Raw genomic sequence first — 25,019 nt, 5'->3', positions numbered from 1 at the left:
ATGTTGTCAAATATCTTTAAGGTTTTATATTATGCTTTATTAACAACAAATTATGTTACGTAACAATAAACCTATTTTTGACTTTGAATTTGACTTAATGTGTTATTTTAATAAATTTTATCCAATATGGCGGTCACCCGCCATTTTGACCTTTTTATCTAATCGAAATTTTTATTGTTGGCAACTCTGCTTGCTCTCCTAATATCGACTTCCCCAACGTCGCAAACTATTTCACGTGATTTTCGAACCTGTCATCCTGTTTGTTTTTGTATTTTTGAGGTTATACGTGCTGAATAGATTAGGATAAAAAGGTAAAAAAGAAAATGCAAAAAGGCACTTTTAACCACTCCGTAAAAGTGCCTAAACTGTATAAATGTGCGGCAAAAATCGCTCAGGATGTCGCTGGGGGTGCCGGAAGCATTAAACAGCTCGTTTACGAAAAAAAGCATTTTGTAAGTAAAGAGGGTCAGTCGTGTTCTGCTTTAATTAAACACTGATTTTTTAGCCCTATTCAATTTATAAGTACTCATTTTTAGAATACTAAGGCGCTTTATGCCTTAGTGGCCAAAGCATTTCAAAAATCACAAGAACTTGAGCTACTGTTCAAAAGAACCAAATTGCTTGAGAAAGAGTCTCGGTTGGACCCTTGGCTGGCTAAAATTCTGATTTCTGAACTGCTTTGGGGCAAAAAACAGTTACCCCAGTGCGAGGCAAAACCTGTACTGACCATTTTAGGATACGAGCAGGCTTTTAAGGCACACCTCAGTGACTCCACAGATGATTTCATATCAGGTAATCATTATTTTTTTATTTATTTCTAGTATTTAAATTATGGAGAGTGCAAGTGATACAGTAAGACAAAGAAATCAGCCTTCAGAAAGCACTGAAGAAATTGAACCTTTGGAGCAGAAGGATTGGTTACCACAACAGACTCGACTAGCTACCAAAGCAATATTACTAATGCTCTTCTTTAGTTTACTTATGTTTACCATTCCTTTTTTGGTATTTTTTGGTACCAGAACTTATGCTATGGAGCACCTTCATTTAGACTTTTCACAAAGCAATGCTTTGGCAGTTTTTGCAGCAGTTGTGAGTGTTAATATAATTATCGGCATATATGCCTACATTGGATATAAAGAACCAGAGTATGACTCTGAAGGAAATCTCATTGATGAGGAAGAACCATCTGTATCTAAAGAGCAACTTGAGTTAAAAAAGGATTAATGACATACCAAAGTCAAAGCTTGTACCTATGCATGATGCATATTTCATTTAAGATTCCTGTATATTTTTAAAAGGTTTAGACCAAAGTGATATAATCAGTATAATATTTTTTCATTATACTAGTATTAAAATATAAATTATGTAGTAGTATCCAGTGCTTGTGTCATTTAACTTATTACCTCATTCTTCTAGGTTTTTACTTTTGGTTTATTTTTTACAGTCCAGTGTATACTAAGGGTTCCTAAATGTTAAATTTTTCATTCAGAGATTTGAATATCTGTAAATTTCTTTTGACAAAAACTGTTTAGAGTAAAACAAATAACACCACAGAATGTACATATATCCAGAATATACAAGTTAAGCTATATACTAACATCTTGTAGAACTGATGAAAAGGAATTGGTTTATATACCAAATTTCAGTGTAGGGTGTATTTTTATAAGAGATGAAATTGATATTGTTGGGCAATTAACAATTCACCTTGAATATAAAGATTTTAATATTGTGTTTAGTAACTGTTTTAAATTTAAATATCATGATACTTTCTTGTATAGAGATTTTTGAATTTTTAAACTGGTCTCATATATCATCATTAGGCATTAAGTAAATTAAATTCTATAAGTTATTAGGCATTAGGGTAGTTATTAAGTAAATCAATAAATACAGACTAAATATTATGTACTTTGCAAATTTTGAAGGTCTCAAGTATAGTATTATATTCTAGGACATAGACAGCTTGACTGAAAATGTATTTGTATCGCAAAAGCGTATAATTCGAAAAAATTAATTATATAGAAGCCTGTGGGGTTTTTAGCAACTTATGACAGTCTATGCATTGTATATTTTGAATGTTTTTCTTTAGAACTAAAAATCTGTTCTGTAGTCACACAAGACGCAGCGATGCTCGAACTGAGCAATTAACTTATTCTGTAAACAGACTTACCTTAACAGAAAAGCAACTTCATTATATATGCATAAATTTATTCAATAAATTACCTGTGAATATAAAGACTAAAAACTATTAAGTAATTTAAAACGGAAGTCAAATAGGTACTAATTCACCTAGAGCCTTGTAATTAAAATGAATATTTAGATAAGTAATTTAGGATAGTTAATGATGTTAGGGTATATTATATTGCTTAAGTTTTTTTGGTGGTTGTCTATTTGACAATTTTTCTTTTTGTTTTTTGTACTGTTTACCGTTTTATTTGGTCATTTGTTATTACATAAGAAAAGTTTCAGGAACTGGCACATTTTAAGTAACTGATAATCTTAACTAACTTAAAACTGCAAAAATATTTTCAAAAAAACTAATTACACATTTGTAAAATTTATAAGTACAGACTACAGATAAACATTTATGTTGATTAGGCTATAGTGACTTTCAACATGGTGCTAAATTCGTTGGTATCATAGACCACAAAACTTATAATAAGCCGTTTTAGTTTGTCTTTAACTATTTTGAAGTTATTTATTTGTTTTAATGTAGCAGGTAGTTGATTAAGTAAGTTTACTTCTTCATGAAAAGGGATCTTTTTTAAATTAACAAAGTTAAACCTTGGCAAATAAAGAGCATATGTAAGGACTAATATTATATTAAAAAAAAATAAACCCGGATATCTTCTAAGGGTAAAAAATGGTACCAGATAGTTTGCTGCATATGTCGTCAATTTGAGAAGAAAAGATGGTTGTTAGCCCATTAGGCATCCTAAAAATTTAACTGACAATTCACAGACCATTGAAACAGTATTCAAATTGACAGACAAACTTCAAAATACCTTTTGAAAAATGTATGCATTTAGTTTTTTTCTAAATTTATTATAAGGTGATTTCCCTCCTACCTTAAGATTCTTCATAATAGTGCACATGCAGGCCTTGGATCCGATTTTCTCTATACTTTCTCCTATATTAATTATAATAGTAGGATGGTCTGCGTACCTAAACAATCTAACATCGCTAATGTATTCTGATCTCTCAGATTAACAAATAATGGGAAAAGCAACGGCCCTAAAGTGGCATCATGTGGAGCTCCAAGTTTGCAGGTATTCATTTGAGGAATCAGTATCCACTTGTAGAATCCAGGTTCTATTGCTCATAATAACTCAATTTAATACATTACCTTTTCCTATTTATACATTTACCTATTCTGTGCAGTTTATGCTTAATAAAAACGGGATTAATCGTTTTAGAAGCTCTAGGTAGGTCAAACAGAAAAGACTCTACTTTGAAATTATGAAATATATCTGTTTATTATTATTCTAATTATTATTGATATTCTTGGCTCTTAGTTTTAGCACAATTGATGTATTGTTTCCTGACTACAGGGGTCAGCTGGTGCATTTTATCTAGAGTGAAATAAATTGCATAGTTTGTAAAAGAAAATATATTTTTTTAATCATCTATTATCTAAGAACATTTTTTGATACATTTTAATGGAAAATTGTTCAAGATATTCATTTAAACAATAATATAATATTTTAATAATTTAAACAATGCGGTAAAAGGGTGAAAAATAATATTAGAATAATCTCATAATATTTCTTAATCTCATGTAAGCAACAATGTTCTGAAAATTTTACTACATACCTAGGCTTAATACAAAGGCGTCCACTATGAAGATTCTCTTGATTTTTTTTATTGTATGAGTTGAGACTTTGATCCTTGGTTTTAATATTTAAAGTCATAATGTAATCACAGTAATATCCAATCAGAATCCCATATTTTGAACCCCTCTTAATTTAATAGTAATCAGTAATCTGTCTCAAAGAAAAAATCCACCTAGTCTATCCATTTCTATAAAATTATTAAAATATTACGTAATAACGAGAGTCTTTTATTAAGTTCTAAGAGTTATAGATGTCAAAGTTTAGTCAAACGTCATTTCTCTACTTAACTAACTGAAAAACTTATATTGCTGAGAACACATTATTACATTCCTCTTCTTCTTCTCTAGCATGTATCTATCCACTCCTGAATGTAGGCCTCTTCCAGTACTTTCCATGTTTGTCTATCTAGGGCAGTTTGGAGCCAGTTTCTCCCTGCTATTCGTTGGATGTTGTCCCACCACCGCGTTGGTGGTCTTCCCGCATTTCTATTTGTGGCTCTTGGACGCCATTGCATGATTTTGTTAGTCCATCTAGATGGGTCTTGCCTTGCCACGTGACCTGCCCATCTCCATTTTAGTTCGGCTACTCTTCTCATAACATCCGTTACCTTTGTCCTTCTTCGAATCTCATCGTTTCTAATGTGGTCTCTTTAGCTAGTTCCCAGCATGGCGCGCTCCATGGTTCTCTGGGTTGTTCTGAGTCTTTCTGCGCTCCTCTTTGTCAGTGTCATCGTCTCGAGTCCATACGTTGTAACGGGTAATATGCAAGCCTCGTAGACTTTCCGCTTAAGATTAACTGGGATGCTTTGGGATTTTAAAATGTATCCTAGTCTTCCGAATGCTGCCCAGCTAAGTCTTGTTCTCCGGGATATTTCGGCTGTTTGGTTTTGTGTTCCCAGTCTGACAGCGTGGCCCAGGTATATGTATTCCTCGACGTTTTCGAGAGCGTGGCCTTCTATATTTATTACTGTTTGTTCGTTGGTCATTATTTTGGTTTTGTTTCATCTTGAGTCCGATTTGTTTTGATGTTTCTTGCAGTTCTTCCAACCTATCTTTTAGCTCGTTGATGTCATCACTAATGACAACAATATCATCAGCAAATCGAAGGTGACTTAGTCGAGCTCCATCTACGTTGATACCTTTATTTCCCCATGGCAGCTTTTTAAACGAGCTTTCCAGTGCCATCGTGAAGAGCTTAGGGGATATGGTATCTCCTTGGCGGACCCCCTTTTCTATCTTGATCTTATTTGTTGATGCTTCTTCGTTGATGGTCACTTGTAGTGTTGCGTTATCGTAGATGTGTTTTATAAGTTTGGAGTATCTTGTGTCAATTTTTGCCTCGTCCATTGCGTTCAGGACAGCCCAGGTCTCGACAGAATCGAACGCCTTCTCGTAATCGACGAACGCCATGTGCAGAGTTATGTTATACTCGGAGCATTTCTCTATTAGAGTACGGACGGTTTGTAGATGGTCATTTGTACTAAATTCCTTCCTGAATCCTGCTTGCTTGACTGGTTGATAGAAGTCAAGTTTATTTGTCAGTCGGTTGGTCAAAACTTTTGTGAGAAGTTGAAACGTATCATCCATTTTTTTTCTCTAAGAGACCAAACGAAGACAAAACAAAGGTAAAAACACAATGAGTCTCATTGTGTTTTTTACCTTTGTCTTGTTTTGTGAGGAGCTTGTACAAGTGTGAAAGAAGACTGATCGGTCGATAGTTTGCAATATTGGTGTTGTCCCCTTTTTTGAAGATTAAAACAACCTCGGCATTTTGCCAAGATTCCGGTATTTTCTCTTCGCTAATACATTTGTTTAAAAGGTGACAAAGGGCATGCTCAAGCGCTGCTCCTCCCATTTTTAGCATCTCAGCGGTAACGCGGTCTTCTCCAGGTGCTTTCCTATTTTTCATTTGTTTCAGGGCCTTTCTTAGTTCGCTTCTATTTACTTCTGGTATATCTTCGGATCCAACGTTCCGAATTTCTTGCCAGGCGATGTTTGGTTTAGGTAGGGTTGATGTATACAAGTCCTTGTAGAAGTCTTGAATGACATTTATTACACCTTGTCTATCTGTAACCGTTTTCGCATTTTTATTTTTTATTTTATAAAGTGTTTTCCTTCCTTCAGACATATTTGACCTGAGTACTTTCATGTTTGAGTTTTTTTTCAATAGCTCTTTCTATTAGCTGATTATTATGAGATCTTAGGTCTTTTCGACATTCTTTGTTTATTGCTTTACATATCTCCCTGTATTCATTTGAGTCTCTGGCAGTTCTTTTCCTTTGGTCTATTAGCTTCAGTGTGTTTGGGCTTAGTTTGGACTACCTGGATACTGCTCGTTATGGTTGTTGATAGCTCGTTCAGTTTCATTTTTTTCAGGTAATTTAAGTTGTGCAGTTTGGCTTCTAGAACGGTTTGGTATTCGTCTACCTTTGACATCATTGTTTGAGTGGTTGGATAGTTTCCTTTTTAAACCATCTTTTTCCTTTCAGCTTTAGTGTTGATTAGCAATCTTGTTCGGACCAATCGGTGGTCGCTGCCTGTATCGAAAGAGTTTAAGACAGACACATCTTGGCATATGTCTCGTCTGTTGGAAATTATATAGTCTATTTCGTTTTTTATTTGTCCGTCCGGGCTTCTCCAAGTCCACTTTCTCTGGGGGGGTTTTTTGTAAAAGGTGTTCAAACAGTATAGATTTTGATGTTGGAGGTATTCTAGTAGCATTTCTCCTCTGTCGTTTCGGTTTCCTATACTATATGATCCTATATTTGGTGGACCGTCTTCGTTTTCCGGCCGATTTTCGCTTTAAAATCTCCCATAATGATTTGAAACTTGGCGTTTTCCGATCTTTGAGCTGTCTCGATGTCTTTATAAAATGGTTCGACTTCTTGGTCTGGAGAGGAGCTTGTAGGGGCGTATACTTGGATACTTGCATGGAGCATCTTTTATTGATCTTTAATATAATGTATATTACTCTGTTTGAAGCAGCCTCCGTTTTAGTGACTAGGTGTTTTAGTTTTTTGTTTATCATGATCGCCACTCCACCAATATGTGAGTTTGTGTCAGCGTTCTTCTGATATAATAGGTGTCCAGACGTAAGGGTGGTCACACTCTCTCCTTGACGTCTAGTTTCACTTAGGCCAATTATATCCCATTTGATATGCTCTAGTTCGTTTTCCAGGATCTCAAGGTATTCCTTTGATCTCATAGTGCGGGTATTATACGTAGCAATTTTGATTTCGATCTTTGAAGCGGGGTTGATGTTTGGGTTTATTGAGTTTTTGCCTCTCCCAGAATCCATGAGGCGGCCTGACTTTCACTCTACTCGCCTGGGTATATCTGTTTTAGAACTCAACATTGGAAGGGTTTTGGCATTAAAAGGCCACGCTTGCCTAGCGGGTTGGTCAGTTTTGGTTTCAGCCGCCCACTTTGGGTCAGACGCTGTTTTGGGTCGCTCCTCCGGAGTCAGACACCCACACCTGTTTGGTCCGCGGGAGGTATTTGATTTCCCTCCTAACACCCATATCTGGCAGGCATTCCCCTATCCGCCACCTGGGGACGCGCCCTCTAGGGGTTACAGGTTCCCCCGAGGGATTATTATATACATCACTAACGATAATTTCTAATAGAATAGAACAAATTTATACACTCTTACTTATTAGTCACTTAGGTGTGATGGAAGTGGATTGTAAAGTTTAACACTGTTATAAGAAAAACACTTTCGTAAAATTGAAATTAAATTTTTAGGTTTTAAAAAGAAGTTCTATTGTCTCATTAAATTTAAATACATTTAACCTTAGTTCTAATTTTTACCCAGTTACTCACATTCTAAAATTTTCTTAAGAAATTTCATAGAATACAATTTTTATTTAATACAAGACCTTTATCTTTAGATAATTTTGCTGTAACAAGTTTTAGACATGTTTATCAAATTTTAACTCCACATCTAAATTTTTTGCACAGTTAAAAAATGTTAAAGAAACATGATATATAATCAGTTAAAGCCTAGTTGTTATAATTTTTTGAATTTAGAACAACAAAGAAGCACTTTCATATATTTGATATACCCCAATAGTACCCGTAATATCTCCATATAGTGTGCACGTCTTAATGTTGCTGTTTTTAAAAATTGAGAAATATATGTGCACCAAAAACTTAAACTTTCGAAGTCGATATCTCGACTTCTATGGGCACTATCTTCAAAAATCTAACGGCTTTGTCTTCTGAATCCAAAGTCGTAGCTCCTTTATTAATCAAATCAAATCAAATCAAAATGGTTTATTTGTCAAAATTTACAGTTTTATAGGTCAATAAAAATTACAAGGAAAAAAAATTACATTGACAAATAGGACTATTCTCTCGATTATAAAACCGTTTTCCCTAGTAAGCTTAAGCAAAGAAGGGATGAAAAAACTCCTTTAAAATTTACAAAAACAATTTTACAAAAATAAAAATAATGTTTTTATATAGGAATGCAAAGTAAGATATACAATTAATTAACCTAAGATTTTAGGACAGGCAGCGGTCAACCGAGATAATAATTTTTAGTTTCCATATGTGCTTCAAAAATCCAAAGTTTGGAAGTTAATATCTCGATTTCTATGGGCATTATCTTCAAACATTCAACTGTTTTGTCTTATTTTCGTCGTTCTGAATCCAACTAGTCCACTCCCAAAGTACTAGCTCTTTTATTAATTGAGATAATAATTTTTAGTTTCCATATATGTGCTCCAAAAACCGAAAGTTTGGAAGTTAATATCTCGGCTTCTATATCCACTATCTTCAAAAATCCAACGGTTTTTTAAAAACCCAACGGGTTTCCAAGTTTTCTTCTTTTCTTAGTTAGCCATTATTACTTGTCCCTTCCCACCTTATTTAGAGATTGCCAGATAGTCACTCTATAGTTTATCCGCTATAACATTTTAAATTTAAATAAAAAATGTTTACAGAAAGACTTCAAAATCAAAGAAAACCCAGGTATATAAGGATAAATACCTTAATGAACCCCTTAAATGAGGCACTGGAACTTTTCCAAGAAGAAGGTTGGATTTTACAGCCATCACCTCCGGACTACAACACCTTCCTGGAGCAAATATCTAGCCTGGAGGAGAATTCTTTTATGAAGGACTTTCACATTCCAGATGTGCTTGTGTTTCCTGCTGGGACTGAATTCTATAAACATCCAGGGTATAAAAAAGGGGTGATTGTCCTGCAAGACAAGGTAGGAAACAATTAATGTCAATTCTATTAAGAATTTCACAAATTCGTTTTCATAGGCCAGTTGTCTTCCTGTATACATTCTTAATCCATCAAAGGGAAGTACCGTGCTGGATATGTGTGCTGCACCTGGAATGAAAACTACCCAAATAGCTTCCTTGTTACAGAATGATGGAACTGTATATGCTGTGGAAAGAGACGCAAAGAGATTTGAAGTTTTAAAGAAAATGGTGGAGTCCGCAGGCAAGCGCACATAACGCTATATTTAATATTCAGTTTACTAAAGCGTTTTATTCATTTAGATGCTACTTGTGTTAAACCAATTAACAAAGATGTTCTGCAATGTGGAGAAACCGACTTTCCAGACGTTGAATTTATTATTGTTGATCCAAGTTGTTCAGGGTCAGGTAAAGAGTCTGTATGATTGTTATTGAATTTATAAAAACAATTTAATAATTTTCTAGGTATGGTAGATCGGTTTGAAGTGGCTCAGTCCAAAGAAGATCCATTCAGACTTCAAAAGCTCGCAGGTTTTCAAATAAAAATCTTGCGAAATGCCTTAAGTAGATACCAAAAAGTTAAGAGAGTAGTCTATTCAACTTGTTCACTATATTCGGAAGAAAATGAAGATGTAGTGCGGCAAGTACTGGAAACTAATAGTCAGTTCAAACTGGTTCCGGCAGGTCAATTTCTTGGTAACCATTGGAGCAATTATGGATCAAAGAACTTTGGTAAAATTGGAGAATACTGTGTTTATGCTAAACCAGAGGAAGATCTTACCAATGGATTTTTCTTAGCAGTATTCGAGAGGCTGCAGGAGGGTGAAACCAATGAGTTTTATAACGGGAGGGTGCTGAACTATCGGAAAAATATTGAACAGAAACAAGCAAGAAAAGAGAAAAGGAAGAGAGAAAGCTTAGGGGATGATATGCGAAATAGTGATGTAAATCAAGAATTTAAGCAAAATGGAGATGGAAGTGAAAAGAATCAGTTTGATAAAAAACAGATTCTAATAACAGAAGAGCAGGAAGTCGATGTAGGAAAGAAAAAGAAAAAAAAGAAGCATAAACAGGAGGTTGACGTGTCTGATGGTGGACCAGTTGAGGAATTAGCAATAATTAGTGAGGATATTAAAAAAAGTAAAATGCATAAAGAAAAATTTGAGGAAGAAAAGGGAGACACAAGCCAATCAAAATCAAATAAGAAAAAACATAAATATGGACATGATGATATTTTTGATAATAATACTGTTCAAGATATTACTATAGATGAACCTGTTAAAAAGAAGAAACATAAAAAAGACAAAAGTATCGATGTGAATGAAGATAGTATGGAAGACGACAAAAAATCAAAAAAGAAGAATAAAAGTAAAAAGGCAAACCAGAAATAAAATGCAATAATGACTTTTTTGTATATTAGATGTATTTGATTTTATATAAATGTTTGGTTTTTTACAATAGAGTTTTATTTAGTTTTATTTAGACTAAATAAAATGGTAAAAGTTTTTATTTGTTACAAAATAAAACATTTCATTGACAAATTAAATTAATAAATATTTTCAAATTTTCGTACATGGCTGGTATCTTTTAAGAATGTTGTAGTTCAACATTTGCAATAAAATATTAATATTTAATTAGAAAGTTCAATGTACCTTTTTTAAATTTAACTTTCTTAACTCGTTCATTATAGGGCTTTAATATTAACGGAAAATTCATTAAACAGTGTAGGTTCATAAAAAGTTAAATCTTTGACACATTGAAATCGGCATATAAGGTATCGACAAGTTTCTTTGGTCAGAATAGTAATAATTTGATGATATGATTTATTGCACAGTGTGCGTAGAGATTTCTCACTTTTAAAACATTGCAATTTCTATAAAATAGAAAGAGATACAAAGGTACCACAGATACCTAAATGATTTCTTACATATTATTTTTAGAATTAAATGTTGACATACTACTATTTTTTTAAATGTACTATCGTGCCCAAAAAAACTGGGACAGCAAAATCTCCTAAATCTCTTGGTCCATTAGAATAATATATTTTGATATTGTCAAAGTTAATTTAATTTTGTGACAGCCGCGTCAACAAAATCGTTCTTTCAAAATACCTGCAGTATCTTCTCAACAAAAAGCGATAATATACACTCGTCTGATGAATGGAGTTTCTATAAAAAAAACTCGCAGAAGAATTGGGCATTAGTAAAAATACCGTTTCTTTAGCTAAGGCAAAAATTGCAGAATATGGAGCTATTGTAAGAAATCCAGGTTCTGGTCGACCAACAATTTTAAACGACATTCAAGATAGAGATTTAGTTGGGTTTCTAAGAAACAATCCGTTTGAAACAGCAATAAAGGCGAAAGATGACACGCATTTTTGTAGTTCTGCTAATACAGGTCGTAGTAGGATAATAAATTCGGAAATTAAAAGTTGCTGTGCAACAAATAAAATATTTTTGACTGAAGCAAACAAACAGAGAAGATTAGAATTTGCCCAATAATATGCACATCAAAACAACGTATGGGAAACGGTAATATTTTCTGATGAAAAAACCTTTCAATCGTGCAATAATGGCAAAATCCGCGTTTACAGGCCTTTTAATACCAGATATGATGAAAGATATACACACAAGACTAATCAAAGTGGACGTTTTAGTATAAACGTTTGGATCTGGATTAGTTTTAGAGGACCAGGCGTTTGTCAAATAGTGCAGGGCAGGCTTAATGCCTTAGGATATTGCAATATCCTGAACAATGTTATGATGCCATCGGTTGGTGTTGTTTATGGGCAAGATTTTATCTTCCAACATGATAATGCTCTTATAATATCCTTATATTCCTCCTTATATACATTCAGCTCGTATTCGTCAAAACTATCTAGACGAAGGACGAATTTGGACCCAATTGAAAACGTTTGGGGTAAAATGGAAAAATATATGTAAAAAGATAACTTTAGGCATAGAAATCAGAATGAACTACGCTCAAAGATAGATGAAGCATGCGACCAAATACCAAAGAATCTACCAGAAACTTAATTTTAAGTATGCAACGACGTTTGCAAGCTGTAATTGATAACGACGGTGCGCTTGCTAAGTATTAATAATTTTTTATTCCATATTATCAAAAAAGATATTAGTTAGTTTTGGTTTATTTATAAAATGTGTTCCAAATAAAAATAAATATCGAAAAATAAAAATGTTTTGTATCAATATTATTATTTAAATATGTAATTATTAAGACTCCAAAAATTCATAATGCGTAAATATGCATACCATACCCAAGGAATGCGATTTACTGTAATAGACTAGGAGACAATTCCCTACCTAAATTTTAACGTCCCAGTTTTTTTTCGGCACGATAGTACTATTGGATGCGCCACCTTGTATGACAATACAGTATTTCAGATTAGATTCCAAGGAATAGTAAAGAATAATAAGCATGTTCTTATTAAGAACATTTCTAATTTGATGAAATTTATAAAATATATTGCTTATTTTTTATTTAAGAAGGCTATATGATCATACCACTGAAGATTTTGATCTAAGAAAACTTCCAGATATTTAATTTTGTTAACTTTTCTTATACTAACTGAACAATTAAATTGAATATTATTTAAAGTGTGGCAGTTTAAATTATGGATTTCTAAATAAGTTTGTATTGGTTGATCTGCCGATGATGTACTAATCTAACTGATATACTAAAGTCATAATTAAAGTTGTAAAGGGGTTCAGACCTTAGAGCTAGGTAAGTATTACTAACTCAGTCGTGTACTGCACGGAGACAAATCTCCGCCCGTTGATATATTCTATTCCAGGCATCCCTAGAAAAGAAGACAACAGTGTCATCAGCATATGATATTACACTGTCTTCCTAAAAAATATGTCCAATATTATTGATGTATATTAGGAAGAGAATGGGTCCCAGCGTACTACTTAGGGTACACCTGTATTAACATATTATGCTGCACTAAAAGTGCCATTTATTTTGACCTGTTGAACCTGATTGGAAAGATTACTTTTTAGTAAATGTAATAAGCCTTCTTTGATGCCAATATCTTCAAGTTTATTGAAAAGTATTTTGTGAGAAACTATGTCGAAAGCCTTTATTAAGTCCATAAACACAACTAAATGTTTCTTTTTGTTTTGCAAATTTAGGTTAATATTATGTACGTTCAGAAATGACATCTTCAGTATTTTTGTTTTCAGTAAACCCAAATTGTTTAGAGCAAAGAAAGTTTTTGAAGGCTAAAAATATATTTTTTTCTTTTCAACATTTTTTAAAGACATTCACAAAATTGTTCTTTACATACCTAAAATGTAGATTTGTCTCAATTAATAGTAATAAATGAACTGTTTATTTCTAATTGATATGCATTATTTCTTTGTTTTTTTTTCTATGTATTTATAGCCTCGTTGATGCAATTCCAAATTTATTTATAGTTGATTCGTTCGTCCTTGACTTATATAATAATTATTTTTTGCTATTTTATAATAAGATTTATTATTTATAAAATTTGTTTTTTCGACTTTTGCTTGCAAGTTTTAAAGAGGTGGTGTTTTGTTCTAAATACTCACTTAATTAATTTTTGAAATTTAAATAGGCTTCATCAACACTATAATAATTGTTTATAATTTCTGCTGTTTCTCTCTAAAGGTCCATGTTTATTTCCTGAATCGCAATTATTCAGAATTTTTTGTTAAATTATGTTTATTATTTAAAGAAATGAAAATTAAGAAATTATCAGATAATATGCGTTTTGCCTCATTAGTGGCTTTATTTCATTCTTTTTTGAGTTAATATTGTCAATTTTTAAAATTACATTATCAATGCAAGTCAAGGAGGTCAATGATACCTATAAGTAGGCGTATTTATACATGGAAAAAATCCACCCTGAGTCATAATATTAAAGTATTGTATACCATTTATATCAGTTTCATATATCTATGCTCAATCTCCCACCATTATTTAATTTTTGTATAAATTAAGCGGTAAAAATATGGATGCTAAATCTTGCAAAAATATATTTAGATTTGCTGAAGGTTATCTGTAAATGCCAATCATTCCAAGATCATTATTATTTATATTAAACCAACATTAAATTTTGAAATAAGTTAATCGTAGAAGAAATTATATTTAATTAAAGTTAAAATATTTAAACAGGGCAACATTGAAATTTGAATGACAAAAATATATAAATTTTGAGTAAATAACATCAATAACATTTTAAAATTTGAATATTTTTCACTTGCATTATATAGATAGATACAACATACACAAAAGTATGTACCTTGAAAATACATGAAAGAATTTATTATTTAAACTAAAATATTTAAGTAAGTAACAAATTCAGATTTTTTCTTAAAACTACTTTCTTTAAATTATTGCTCTGCGTTTAAACCCCTGATAAGGTTTACCTTTTGTGGATCATTTATTCATTCAGACATTTTAATTTTAAACTTTATTTTACTGTATTTTGTTGAATAAATTTATTAATATTATTATTATTATTATTAAAATAATTGTGAAAATTGAAATATGCTAATCTGTAAAAAATTTCCTTTAAAACACAACTAAAAACGAAAAAAAGAAAAATAATGGAGTTATTAAAATATATAAAAAAACTAAGCTTTATTTGCTTCATTGCAAGTTTTATTTGCTTCATCAATAATATACGCTAACTTTGTCATAACTTATTTGTTGATATGGAAACTGAAATTTCTACCCAGACAGCACAAGGACATTGCATATATATGCTCAGCATATTTAATTGGCGTATTCATATCTGCCAAGAATCTCTTATATCTCACTTGGCATATTCAATAGATATCTAAGGTCACCAAATATATGTCAGGAATATCTTTTTATTTCTTCGTCAAATGTCAAGAAGAAATATAAATTTAAGATAAAGTAGCAACTTACCATCAGACAGTCGTATTATTAGACATACTTACATTTATTCTACTCAAAGTAACATTTATTCGATTTCAAGTCTCCGAGATATACCAACCACCGATTTTTGACTACATTTACAGTTTTTAACGGAGTTTTTGTTATATATCTCCAGCCCTGTAAGCATAACTATAACAATTTATTTTTTATTTTAATTTTTGCTTAAAAACTTGTACTTGATCAGTCAAGAGTTACGTGATCAAAATTAATCAGGGCACTTGACTGTTAAAAAGCATAACTTAAATGGGCATGATTGTTAATTGTTTCTTTTTTTCGCAGTTATCCTTAATTATATGTTAGTAAATATTTAAATTTATTCAAAAATTAAAAATTGTTAAAAAAAACTTTTTTAAATTGTAGATACTTATATTTTTGTTATATTTAAATTATTTACCCGCAGAATTAACGAAAAAAAAACTAAACAAAAAATCTGAAATTTTCAAAATTTCATATAATCTTAGACCAAGCTAAAGAGGTTTAAGTTTAAAAGAAAAATAGCTAATGCAGCTACATAAGGAAACCAATTTTAAAATGTGTTACATAAAATAGCATTATTCAATTTAATCTAAGTTTCGACTTTAATTTAGCACCTTTAATTCAACACCGAATTTCTGCCTTGTGTGATTCAAATGCAATTAATTATTTTCATTAGCATAATTAAGACATCTAATAACTGCATTGACAAAATTTAAACAAATTGGGAAAATAATTTATAATATCGGGTAATAATAAATAATATATGTTGAAATTGTGCTTATAACATATCCTTAATGCTATAACCAATATTGTAAATTCATATTTGGAAATAGGATATTTTCCTCGCTTTTTGTGAGAATCAATTGTATGATTGTCCTATATCCAAGGTATCCAATACTTTGCAGCATCTACGGCCAATTAGTTTATTGGCATTTATGTTTGTTATTATGTTGCAAGGTCTTGGAGAGGATTGTAAATGCCTAGTTATCACAGATCTCGATCCAAAGCTTGCAGTAATTTTGATAGCCTTAGACTATTTTAAGGCTACGTAATCGATTAGGACTTGTTAGTGGCAAAGTTAAAATATTACGGCTTTAAAGACATTGCTATTTCTTTTTTTAAATCATACCCTTGGAAGCGTAGGTACTCAAAGAGTACGTATTCGAAATAGCTATTCCGATTCAAAATTAATTATACCTAGGATTCCTCAGGGATCGATTTTAATGCCACTTTTATTTCTTTAATACAGGGTGTTTCAGAACTATGGGATCAAACTTCTGGGGGTTGTTCAGTGCAACAGAAGAATCCATTTGAGTATAGGAACCCATGTTCGAAAATGCGTCACTACGCCACTACGGCCCTAAGACGCCTTAAAATTTATAAAAAACATTAATTACCTAAATAGGATCTGCTGCATTTATTTTTACCTTTTGTACATGATACCATAACAACAATTGTTTAAAATCAATGCTTATCAATGTCAATTCTCAATATCATGTTTAAAAATTTTATAGCTTATAATTTTTAAACATTTATTGCTAATAGAAAACTTTATCAATTAAGAATTGGCGGATATGCATTTGGCATATGGAGCAACAAACTGCAATGCACGAACAGCATCGCGGTTGTATCATGAACGTTATCCCGAACGACAGCATCCTGGATACAAAAAGTTTATTGCGGTTCATCGGCGGCTCGCTGAGACAGGCATGCTTAAGACCAAGATGCATGATACTGGTGTTGCTTGAACCGTAAGAACGGTCGAATTTGAAGAAGAGGTACTTCAGCGAGTTGCCGATGAACCATCAAATAGCACACGTGATGTCGCTAAGAATATGAATACGAGTAACGCTTCTGTCTGGCGAGTACTCCACGAGCAACAACTCCATCCTTACCACTTCCACAAGGTTCAAGGTATGACTGCAGCCGATTATCATCCTAGAGTTCAATTTTGTCGATGGCTTCTGGATCACATCATTGCACAACCAAATTTTTTACGATATGTTTTGTGGACCGAGGAAGCCTCTTTCACAAGAGACGGTATTTTTAATAGTAGGAATAGCCATGTTTGGGACGAAGAAAATCCTTATGCAATTTTTCCAAGAAAACATCAGAATCGTTGGTCTGTCAACGTATGGGCAGGCATTGTTGATGATTATTTAATTGGGCCATACCTTTTACCGGAACGGTTAACAGGACCTATTTATCTGCGTTTCTTGGAGAAAGTTCTTCCAGAACTCCTTAAAAATATTCCACTAAACGTTAGACAGCAAATGTGGTTTTAGCATGATGGAGCGCCGGCTCACTGTGCTGTACAAGTACGCGAGTATTTGGCTCAGCGGTTTGGACACCGTTGGATTGCCAGAGGTGGAGCAGTTTCTTGGCCTCCTAGATCACCCGATTTAACGTCGCTCGATTTTTTCTTGTGGGGACATGTAAAGTCTTTAGTCTACGAAACTCCAGTAGAATCAGAGTTAGACTTAATTGGACGAATAACAGCAGCATTTGAAATCATTCAAAAGGAGGATCGAATTTTTAGTGTAGTCCGCCGAAATCATGTGCGGCGTTTAAATCGGTGTATTGAGGTTGGAGGAAGACATTTTGAATAATTGTTGTGATGGTATCGTATACAAAAGGTAAAAATAAATGCATCAGATCCTATTTAGGTAATTAATATTTTTTCTAAATTTATACGCGTCTTAGGGCCGTAGTGGCGTAGTACACATTTCCGGACATGGGTTCCTATACTCAAATGGATTCTACTGTTGCACTGAACAACCCCTAGAAGTTTGATCCCATAATTCTGAAACACCCTGTATACTTGTGATCTTTTATCTAAGGTTAATGCGTCAGATGTCTACCAATATATCGATGATACTCAATTAGACTTACTAATTTGAAACAAACAATATTAAAGATGCCTGAAGATTTATGTTCAATCATATAGAGTATTCAACAGCATATTTTTTTTATTAACTCTATCAACTAAGGATGATACTGCTCTAAAAATAAAGTAAATATCATGAATAATACGCATATTGCGGTAAATGAGTTTCAACTAGGTTTTCCAAAATTTTGGGATTGATTATAGATCGGAATCTTTGAGTTTTCGGGAACGTTTAGGGATAGTTTTGAAAAAATATTACCTGCGTTTGTGTCTGTGCAAACAAACATATTTTAAATGTTAAAACTAAAAAAAACTTGCAGAATCTTTAGTCCTATCAATAATTAGTCTAATCATCTATTATCCCTATTTTGATAAATAATCACAGCAATGATTACAGGGGATACAAAGTGCATATTGTGATTTTGTGTGCAGGTTGAGAAAGTTTGATCATGTTTTCGGGCATATGTTTTTCTTAAAATGGTGAAAGTATGATATTTGTTTAAATTCCTTTTTTTGTCATTTATTTCTCGTTTTATTATTTATTAGATTCTTTAGCTATAACTAATTTAGCCCTAATTTTCATTGCCCATTTTTGTTAAACTGTTAAGCTTTAATTACTAAAAAGTAAATTTAATTACATAAGATGTCTTGTGGATTATTATCTGTTTAAATCAATATATTTTTTATGATTTTTGTTACTGTAATAAATATTTTTTTCTTTAAAATAGGTATTCAAGAGTAGCTTTAAGCTAATCTTTGTCTTATAAGCAAATATAATTTTATATATATTTACATTTGTTTAAACTAAAGGCAGTTTATTATTATTAGTTTTATATTTGAGAAAAGACTTGTGAACTTATATAGTTAACTAGTTCATTTTAAATTTTTGCAAAATAATAGAGATAGGGCGATATATTTCCATTGTCTTCTTTTTTAAAGATTTAATATTTTTGCATTTTGCCAGATTTTAGATTTTAAAACATAGACTTCTATTAATAAGACTTGAAGTAGTTTTTACAGTACAAAAAAATACAATTCAAAAAAACAATTGAATATATAACTTCCTGTATGTGTCTCTTATTTCCTTTTTAGCTTACAGTGTATAACGAACTTAAGAGTATCCAATAACCAATCAATAAATAAAGAACTTAGGATTAATATCAATTTACATGTGCCATAGGAATTTTAATACTAACGAGGGAACGTTACGGCTCCTTTTACTATATTAATCCTCTATATCTGTTTCATTACGCAAAAAGCAAGAATTCAAACTGTTATGTTAGATAAACGAATTTAATTAAATATTTGAATTGTTATTGTTAAAGTAAATAAGGCACGGTACCGTTTATTTAATTTTTTCCCTTAGCAGATGGCATTTTCATAAAATAAAAATAGTATTTTAGTATAACAGATAGCTTTTAGTTAAGATGAGTAGTGAGGAGGAAAGAGTGCCATTAGTATCGAAAAATGATTTGCACAACAATGATGACAGTTATAATGTAAGTATTATTATAGATTAAACGTCTTTAAGACCTATATATATTTTTTCCTATTTAGAGTGGAAATAGTTCAGCAGACACCTCATTCAGGATACCAATCTATGGCACTTCATCGGAAAAGCGCCCAAGTGTGAAACCAGTGCCTATAGAGGAGCGAATAAAGTACTCCTGGAACTCACTAAACGTTTTTGCTACCGCTGACGAACCTCAGAGTGACACCAATTTTTGCTTTTGTTGTAAAAGTAGATCTGCGGATAATCTGCAAAAGAAGCATTTGCTAAAGAATGGTAAAGTATTGAAAGAATTAAATTGGAAGTTCCTGTTATGTCGCCTGCTCTTAAAATCGGAAATGACGGGGTCTTAAAAATTTCTTTATATTGATATTTTTTAAATATCAATAATTAAACATCTTTGTTTTTTTGAAATAATACCTTTTTATAATATTAAACATTTGTAGAATATTCAGTTGATGTCATGTGAAGGTTTACATTTTTAGTACAATGTTCAAAGAAGCCTTTAGTTAATATTATTCCTACGATATCTAAATGAAATATTAATATATTATTGATAACAAAATAATTAACACTTAAAGGGCAAGATGATGGATTTATCTATTTTGTCGTATTTTAATAACAACTTTTAAAATGTATTATTTAAAAATATACGCACAAAATTAAAACTTTCTTAGTTTTAATAATTAATTAAATTACACATGAAAAACAGTTTTTTAAAAAAATTAACGAAATTAATTATTTTGAATGATTCTTTTACAGAAAAAACAAAAAAAATATTAAAGAATAACAGATACATAAATCCATTAATAAAATCATACAATCTGACATAGTTACAAGGTTTAAATTTTCGCACACAGTAAAAGTAGTAATTAATACTAAATTAAAAATTCTCCTTGGTCTAATTTAAGTATTTTGCATAAAATTATTTCTTTTGAAAAAATATAGCTAGACAAGGTGTTTTCAGTTTTTTATGTTACAAATTAAGTTAAAACAAGTATTACATAAATGTTCAACGTCGTGTTTTTTATTTGTGTTACTTGGGTGTTTTAATTTCAATGATATCTTTTCTTACTCTTTTTATTTATAATTTTGCTGTTTAGATAGAATTTTTGTTTTTTCAAAAGCAAATAAATGTTCTAGAGAATCTTTTCAAAGTGCATAGCAAGAGCGGTTTTTGAATTACTGTTAATGAGTAAAATTCTATAGATTGCATTACTTTCTAGGTCCATTAGCACTTTTGCTTTTAATTTTCAAAATAATCATTTGATAGTGTTTTAATTCTTAAAAGTAATGTTAATATTATCGTCATTAAATTAATTTTTTGTTAGACAGTGTGATAGATTTTCAGTTTAAAAATCATTCCAAGAATGTTAGTTTTTGGTACCAATCTGTTTTTATGATATTTTGGTTAGCTCTAATAAATAAAATGTCAAGGAAAGGGATTGAGTTATTAGACTTTATTTCAATCGTAAAGAAACTATTATTAAATCCCATATTGTTAATTTTCTTGAATTTTATCTCTGATAATCAATTTGGCTCTAAAAAATCCAAATCAACAGAAGATGCAATTTTATCTCTGACGGCAAAAATTTATGAAGCTCTTGATAAAAAGAAACCATACATCTTTGTATTTAAAGATCTTAAAAAAGCTTTTGATACGGTTTGTCATAAAAAACTTGTGAAGGAAAATTGGAGAAATTAGGCATACGAGGAAGTGCTTTGAATCTCTTAAAAAGTTATTTAGGAAACATGTTCCAATTTATTAACACTGAAGGACTTAAAAGTAGTACAAGGACTGTAAGCTGCGGGTTACCTTAGGGAACAGTGCTGGGACCGGTCTTATTCATTGCTTATATAAAATGATTTTTTAAAAATATATTCACGTGGACATATAATTAGTTTTAAGTTGTGGAAGTTTTAAAAGAATTAATTAAATTAGATTTTAAAAAATTGTGTAAGTGGTTTGAAATAAATAAACTAACACTAAATGAGCACAAAACAACATGTTTGCCATTCATATCCTATTCTGATACTTTGCCAAACTTTTCCACCCTAGAAATAAATGGAAACGTCACAATCTCCAAAACTGCTGTTGTCAAATATCTCGGAATTATGATAGGTAGTCAGCTATGATGAACTATGTAATTACAAAAACTAGATTTGCTAATTTAAAAACGATATTAGAAATTAACAAGCTTAAAACAATGTAATATGCTCTAGGTCAATCTGTGTTAAAATACGGAATAGTTGGTTGGAAAAATGCGGGATACTGTTATCTTAAAAACTTGGATGTAATTTAGAAATGGATTCTTAAAGTCCTCTATAATAAAACTAAAACTTATCCGAGCAATCAGATCTTTGCTGAATCCAGAGTATTAGATTTCCGATATATTATATTTCTTCAATATTGTATTAATGTGCATTTCCAAAAACAAAATAATTGTTCCACCTGTTCAACATAATAGACCAACACGATACAACACTGACTGTGTAATGGTTCCTTATTCAAAAAAAAAGAAATTGGCCATTTCGTCTCGTTCCTTTTTAGCTTATTGAATCAGCGAAAGATTCCAGCGTAATTAAGCGATAAAAAACCGTTTTTTCTTTGTTTCGGATTATTTATTATATAAGAGATATTTATTATATAATTGAGGAAGGAGTATTTCACTTTCATTTCATTTAATACAGAAATAAATTTTTAATTCATTAGAATAATATACAGTGCATTTTTTTATCTCGGGTCATAGGGTTTTACGTGTAATATTTTCAACCCCATGTCAGAACCTGTTCTATTTAATCGATAGGATTAAAACTTGGAACAAGTGAAGTTTAAGTTAACAGACTTTAAAAAATCCCATTATTTTGCAAAAAAATTTGCCTGAAACCTATTTAAAATACGTTTTTCTGATGAAAAAGTTTGCTTTTTCCGCACCTCGTAACCTTCATTACCTTTACACTTCAAAGCAGGTAGACAAATATCTGACAGTGACACAAAATAATTTCCTCAAAATCTCAAAAATATATTTTCAAAAATCAACAATAAACAAATAAAACCTTTCAAATAAATTGTTCAAAGTGACCTCCAAACTGAGCCAAACAAAAGCCCAGACAGTTGTAGAAATGTCTCTTAACATTTAGGAGCTGCTGGGGAGTAATGGTACGTGAAGCCTCGATAATTCTATTACGAAGTTCTTCGATATTGTTGGGTCTGCCTCTAACAATATCAAAGACTTTTGATGATAGATAGCCCCAATAAAAGTTATCTAAAGGCGACAGATCGGGGCTTCGCGCCGGCCATTTAGATGGCCCAAAACGTCCAATCCAGCGTCCTGGGAACGTGGCATTCAAAAACTCGGTAACAGTCGCTGCACTATGAGCGGGGGCTCCATCATGTTGAAAAATTATCCTGCCATTTTGAACAGCGTTTCCTAATGCGGGAATGACCGGCACCTGAAGTAATTCTAAATATTTTGCAGTATTCAGGCTACCCTCTATGAAAAATGGACCAATTATTCGATCTCCAAGAATTCCTGCCCACACGTTAAGTTTCTGTCTTGTTTGGGTATGCGTTTCCTGGATGACGTGAGGATTTTCTCGCGCCCATATTCGAGTATTTTGTTTGTTGACCATTTGTACCATTTGTACAGAAAGTACTTTCGTCTGAAAATAGTATTTTGTTTGTAATTGTGGGGTCGTTGCTAATTCGTTCCATCCACTGTTCACAAAACTGCATTCTAAGAAAATAATCATTAGGCAAGAGTTCTTGAACATTTCTAACTTTAAAAGATTTGTATTTTTCTTTTCTGATTGCCTTATAGCAACTACTCCTACTTTTTCCGGTAACTTCGGCAAACTGAGTAAGACTATTTGTTGGATTTTCTTTAACGGCCAAGCATACCTCCATTTTAAATTCTTCGTCTACTACAGTTTCGGTTCTTTTTCGTTTTAAGTGAGAACTGGCGATGCATTCAATCGTAATAAATTTTTTATGAAACCGTTGTACTGTTGATCTAGACGGGACGGGACGGTTAGGATAAGGCACGGCAAAATTATCTACCACTTCTTGCGTCGACATTCCTCTAATGTAGTTTGAAACCATCTCAATACGTTCCTCCGTAGTGTAAATCAACATTTTAAAGAGTTTTTGAACAATTTCAATGGAGGAATTTAAAAATTATTTTGTGTCACTGTTTGTCTACCTGCTTTGAAGTGTAAAGGTAATGAAGGTTACGAGGTGCAGAAAAGCAAACTTTTTCATCAGAAGAACGTATTTTAAATAGGTTTCTCGCGAATTTTTTTGCAAAATAATGGGATTTTTTTAAAGTCTGTTAACTTAAACTTCACTTGTTCCAAGTTTCAATCCTATCGATTAAATAGAACAGGTTCTAACATGGGGTTGAAAATATTACACGTAAAACCTTATGACCCGAGATAAAAAAAATGCACTGTATAAGAAGGCTTTTCTACTGATAATCCCAGTAAAATTTCATAAAATTCGACAAAGTATTTTAAAAATGGTTTAAAAATCCGGGTGATTACCTACATAATTCCGTTAACCCTTGGGCTTTCAAAGTAGGGTGTTCAACAACCAAGACAAAATCATTCAGATCAATTAGTCTGACGTCATTTCGGTTGAACAATATGGAAAGACGAGCAAGACAAAGAGATCCTTTAAAAAAAATTAAAAGAGCGGATTTTTAAAAAAAATAGGCACACATTGCGTATGCTTCATAAGTAGAAACATGCTTAAAGTAATTTTAACAACCATTAGATATAAATGTGTTTGTACTACATGTTCTGTATCAGGATAAAATGTTACTAGCTCTCGTTAGTTAATTAAGTAAATTGCCTCTTAACTTGCGTAGAGCCTCGAAATGTAGAAGTCTTAGAACATTGAAAGGCTTGAATTAGTAAACAACAACTTTGTTTGAGCTCAACATGTGTACAGTGCTAGGGAGGTGTTTTGCTTACAAACATATTCATCGATTTTCTGTTGTCAAGTTTACATGCATTTTCAAAAGAGGAAATTTTCAGCTATATAACAATACATAAAATAATGTTAATTTAACTTATTGATCTTAGATTTTGGATTAAAAATAAAAAGTAAAAATAGATATATGTTACTCTAAGCGCAAAAATAACAACTTTAAAGCAAAAAAAAGCAAAAATTAACATTTTTATTCTAAAACCGCTTCTAAAAAATTTGAATTGGCAACACCACAAGCAAAAGCTGATGTCATCTTGCAAAATGTCATCTTAACAAACGGCTTTCTGTTTACATTCAGCATTTTTGAAGTTTTGTGTTTATTATTTAGTTTTTAGAAAAAAGTCATTTTAGTGTTTTTGTTAACTATTACGATAGTAAAAACTTGTGCCGTTTGTGCCGCACCATGCGAAAAAGCCGACTTAGGCCTTTACAAGTAAATACCGATATTGCCATAACATCATATCAAGGGAAAACCGTCGCAATAAACGTAGAATAATAAAAACTATTTAAGAAATCTATAATAATTATAAAATATTTATTTTCCATAAAAATGCTTTTTATCTGATAAGTACCTTTACTCTAATAAAGTACGTTAAAAAAATGAATAAAAACTTCATAAACGGTAATATTCTTTATAGTTTAAAGCATAATCTATTAATAATAAA

At 31.7% G+C, this 25,019-nt stretch overlaps 2 protein-coding genes across 2 annotated transcripts in view; both read left to right on the top strand.

Moving 5' to 3' along the window:
- Window positions 1-260: 260 nt before the first annotated feature.
- LOC126742495 (28S rRNA (cytosine-C(5))-methyltransferase) lies at window positions 261-10,500 on the top strand. The gene is made up of 6 exons (XM_050449136.1): window positions 261-452; window positions 537-792; window positions 8,776-9,047; window positions 9,103-9,286; window positions 9,346-9,450; window positions 9,508-10,500. The coding sequence occupies exons 1-6, from the start codon at window positions 324-326 to the stop codon at window positions 10,431-10,433; spliced, it is 1,872 nt and encodes a 623-aa protein (XP_050305093.1). The 5' UTR covers window positions 261-323; the 3' UTR covers window positions 10,434-10,500.
- An 8,612-nt stretch (window positions 10,501-19,112) lies between these two features.
- Window positions 19,113-25,019, top strand: part of LOC126742203 (protein white) — a 29,833-nt gene continuing 23,926 nt past the window's right edge. Inside the window, exons 1-2 of the mRNA XM_050448796.1 lie at window positions 19,113-19,353; window positions 19,412-19,640. Of these exons, the coding sequence (XP_050304753.1) occupies window positions 19,282-19,353; window positions 19,412-19,640 (301 nt within the window). The 5' untranslated portion in view covers window positions 19,113-19,281. The remainder of the gene's footprint in view (window positions 19,354-19,411; window positions 19,641-25,019) is intronic.

The sequence above is a fragment of the Anthonomus grandis genome, chromosome 11 (genome assembly GCF_022605725.1).
Source record: "Anthonomus grandis grandis chromosome 11, icAntGran1.3, whole genome shotgun sequence".
Taxonomy (NCBI): Eukaryota; Metazoa; Arthropoda; class Insecta; order Coleoptera; family Curculionidae; genus Anthonomus; species Anthonomus grandis.
Note: the sequence above shows the minus strand (reverse complement) of the source record. Positions and strands in the feature narration are given on the sequence as shown.

Excerpts from the sequence above, each read along its gene's own strand:
- LOC126742495 (XM_050449136.1), top strand. The coding sequence starts at position 324 with ATGCAAAAAGGCACTTTTAACCACTCCGTAAAAGTGCCTAAACTGTAT. Across the intron at positions 793-8,775 it reads CACAGATGATTTCATATCAG|AAAGACTTCAAAATCAAAGA; the intron begins GTAATCATTATT and ends AAATGTTTACAG. Across the intron at positions 9,048-9,102 it reads TGATTGTCCTGCAAGACAAG|GCCAGTTGTCTTCCTGTATA; the intron begins GTAGGAAACAAT and ends TCGTTTTCATAG.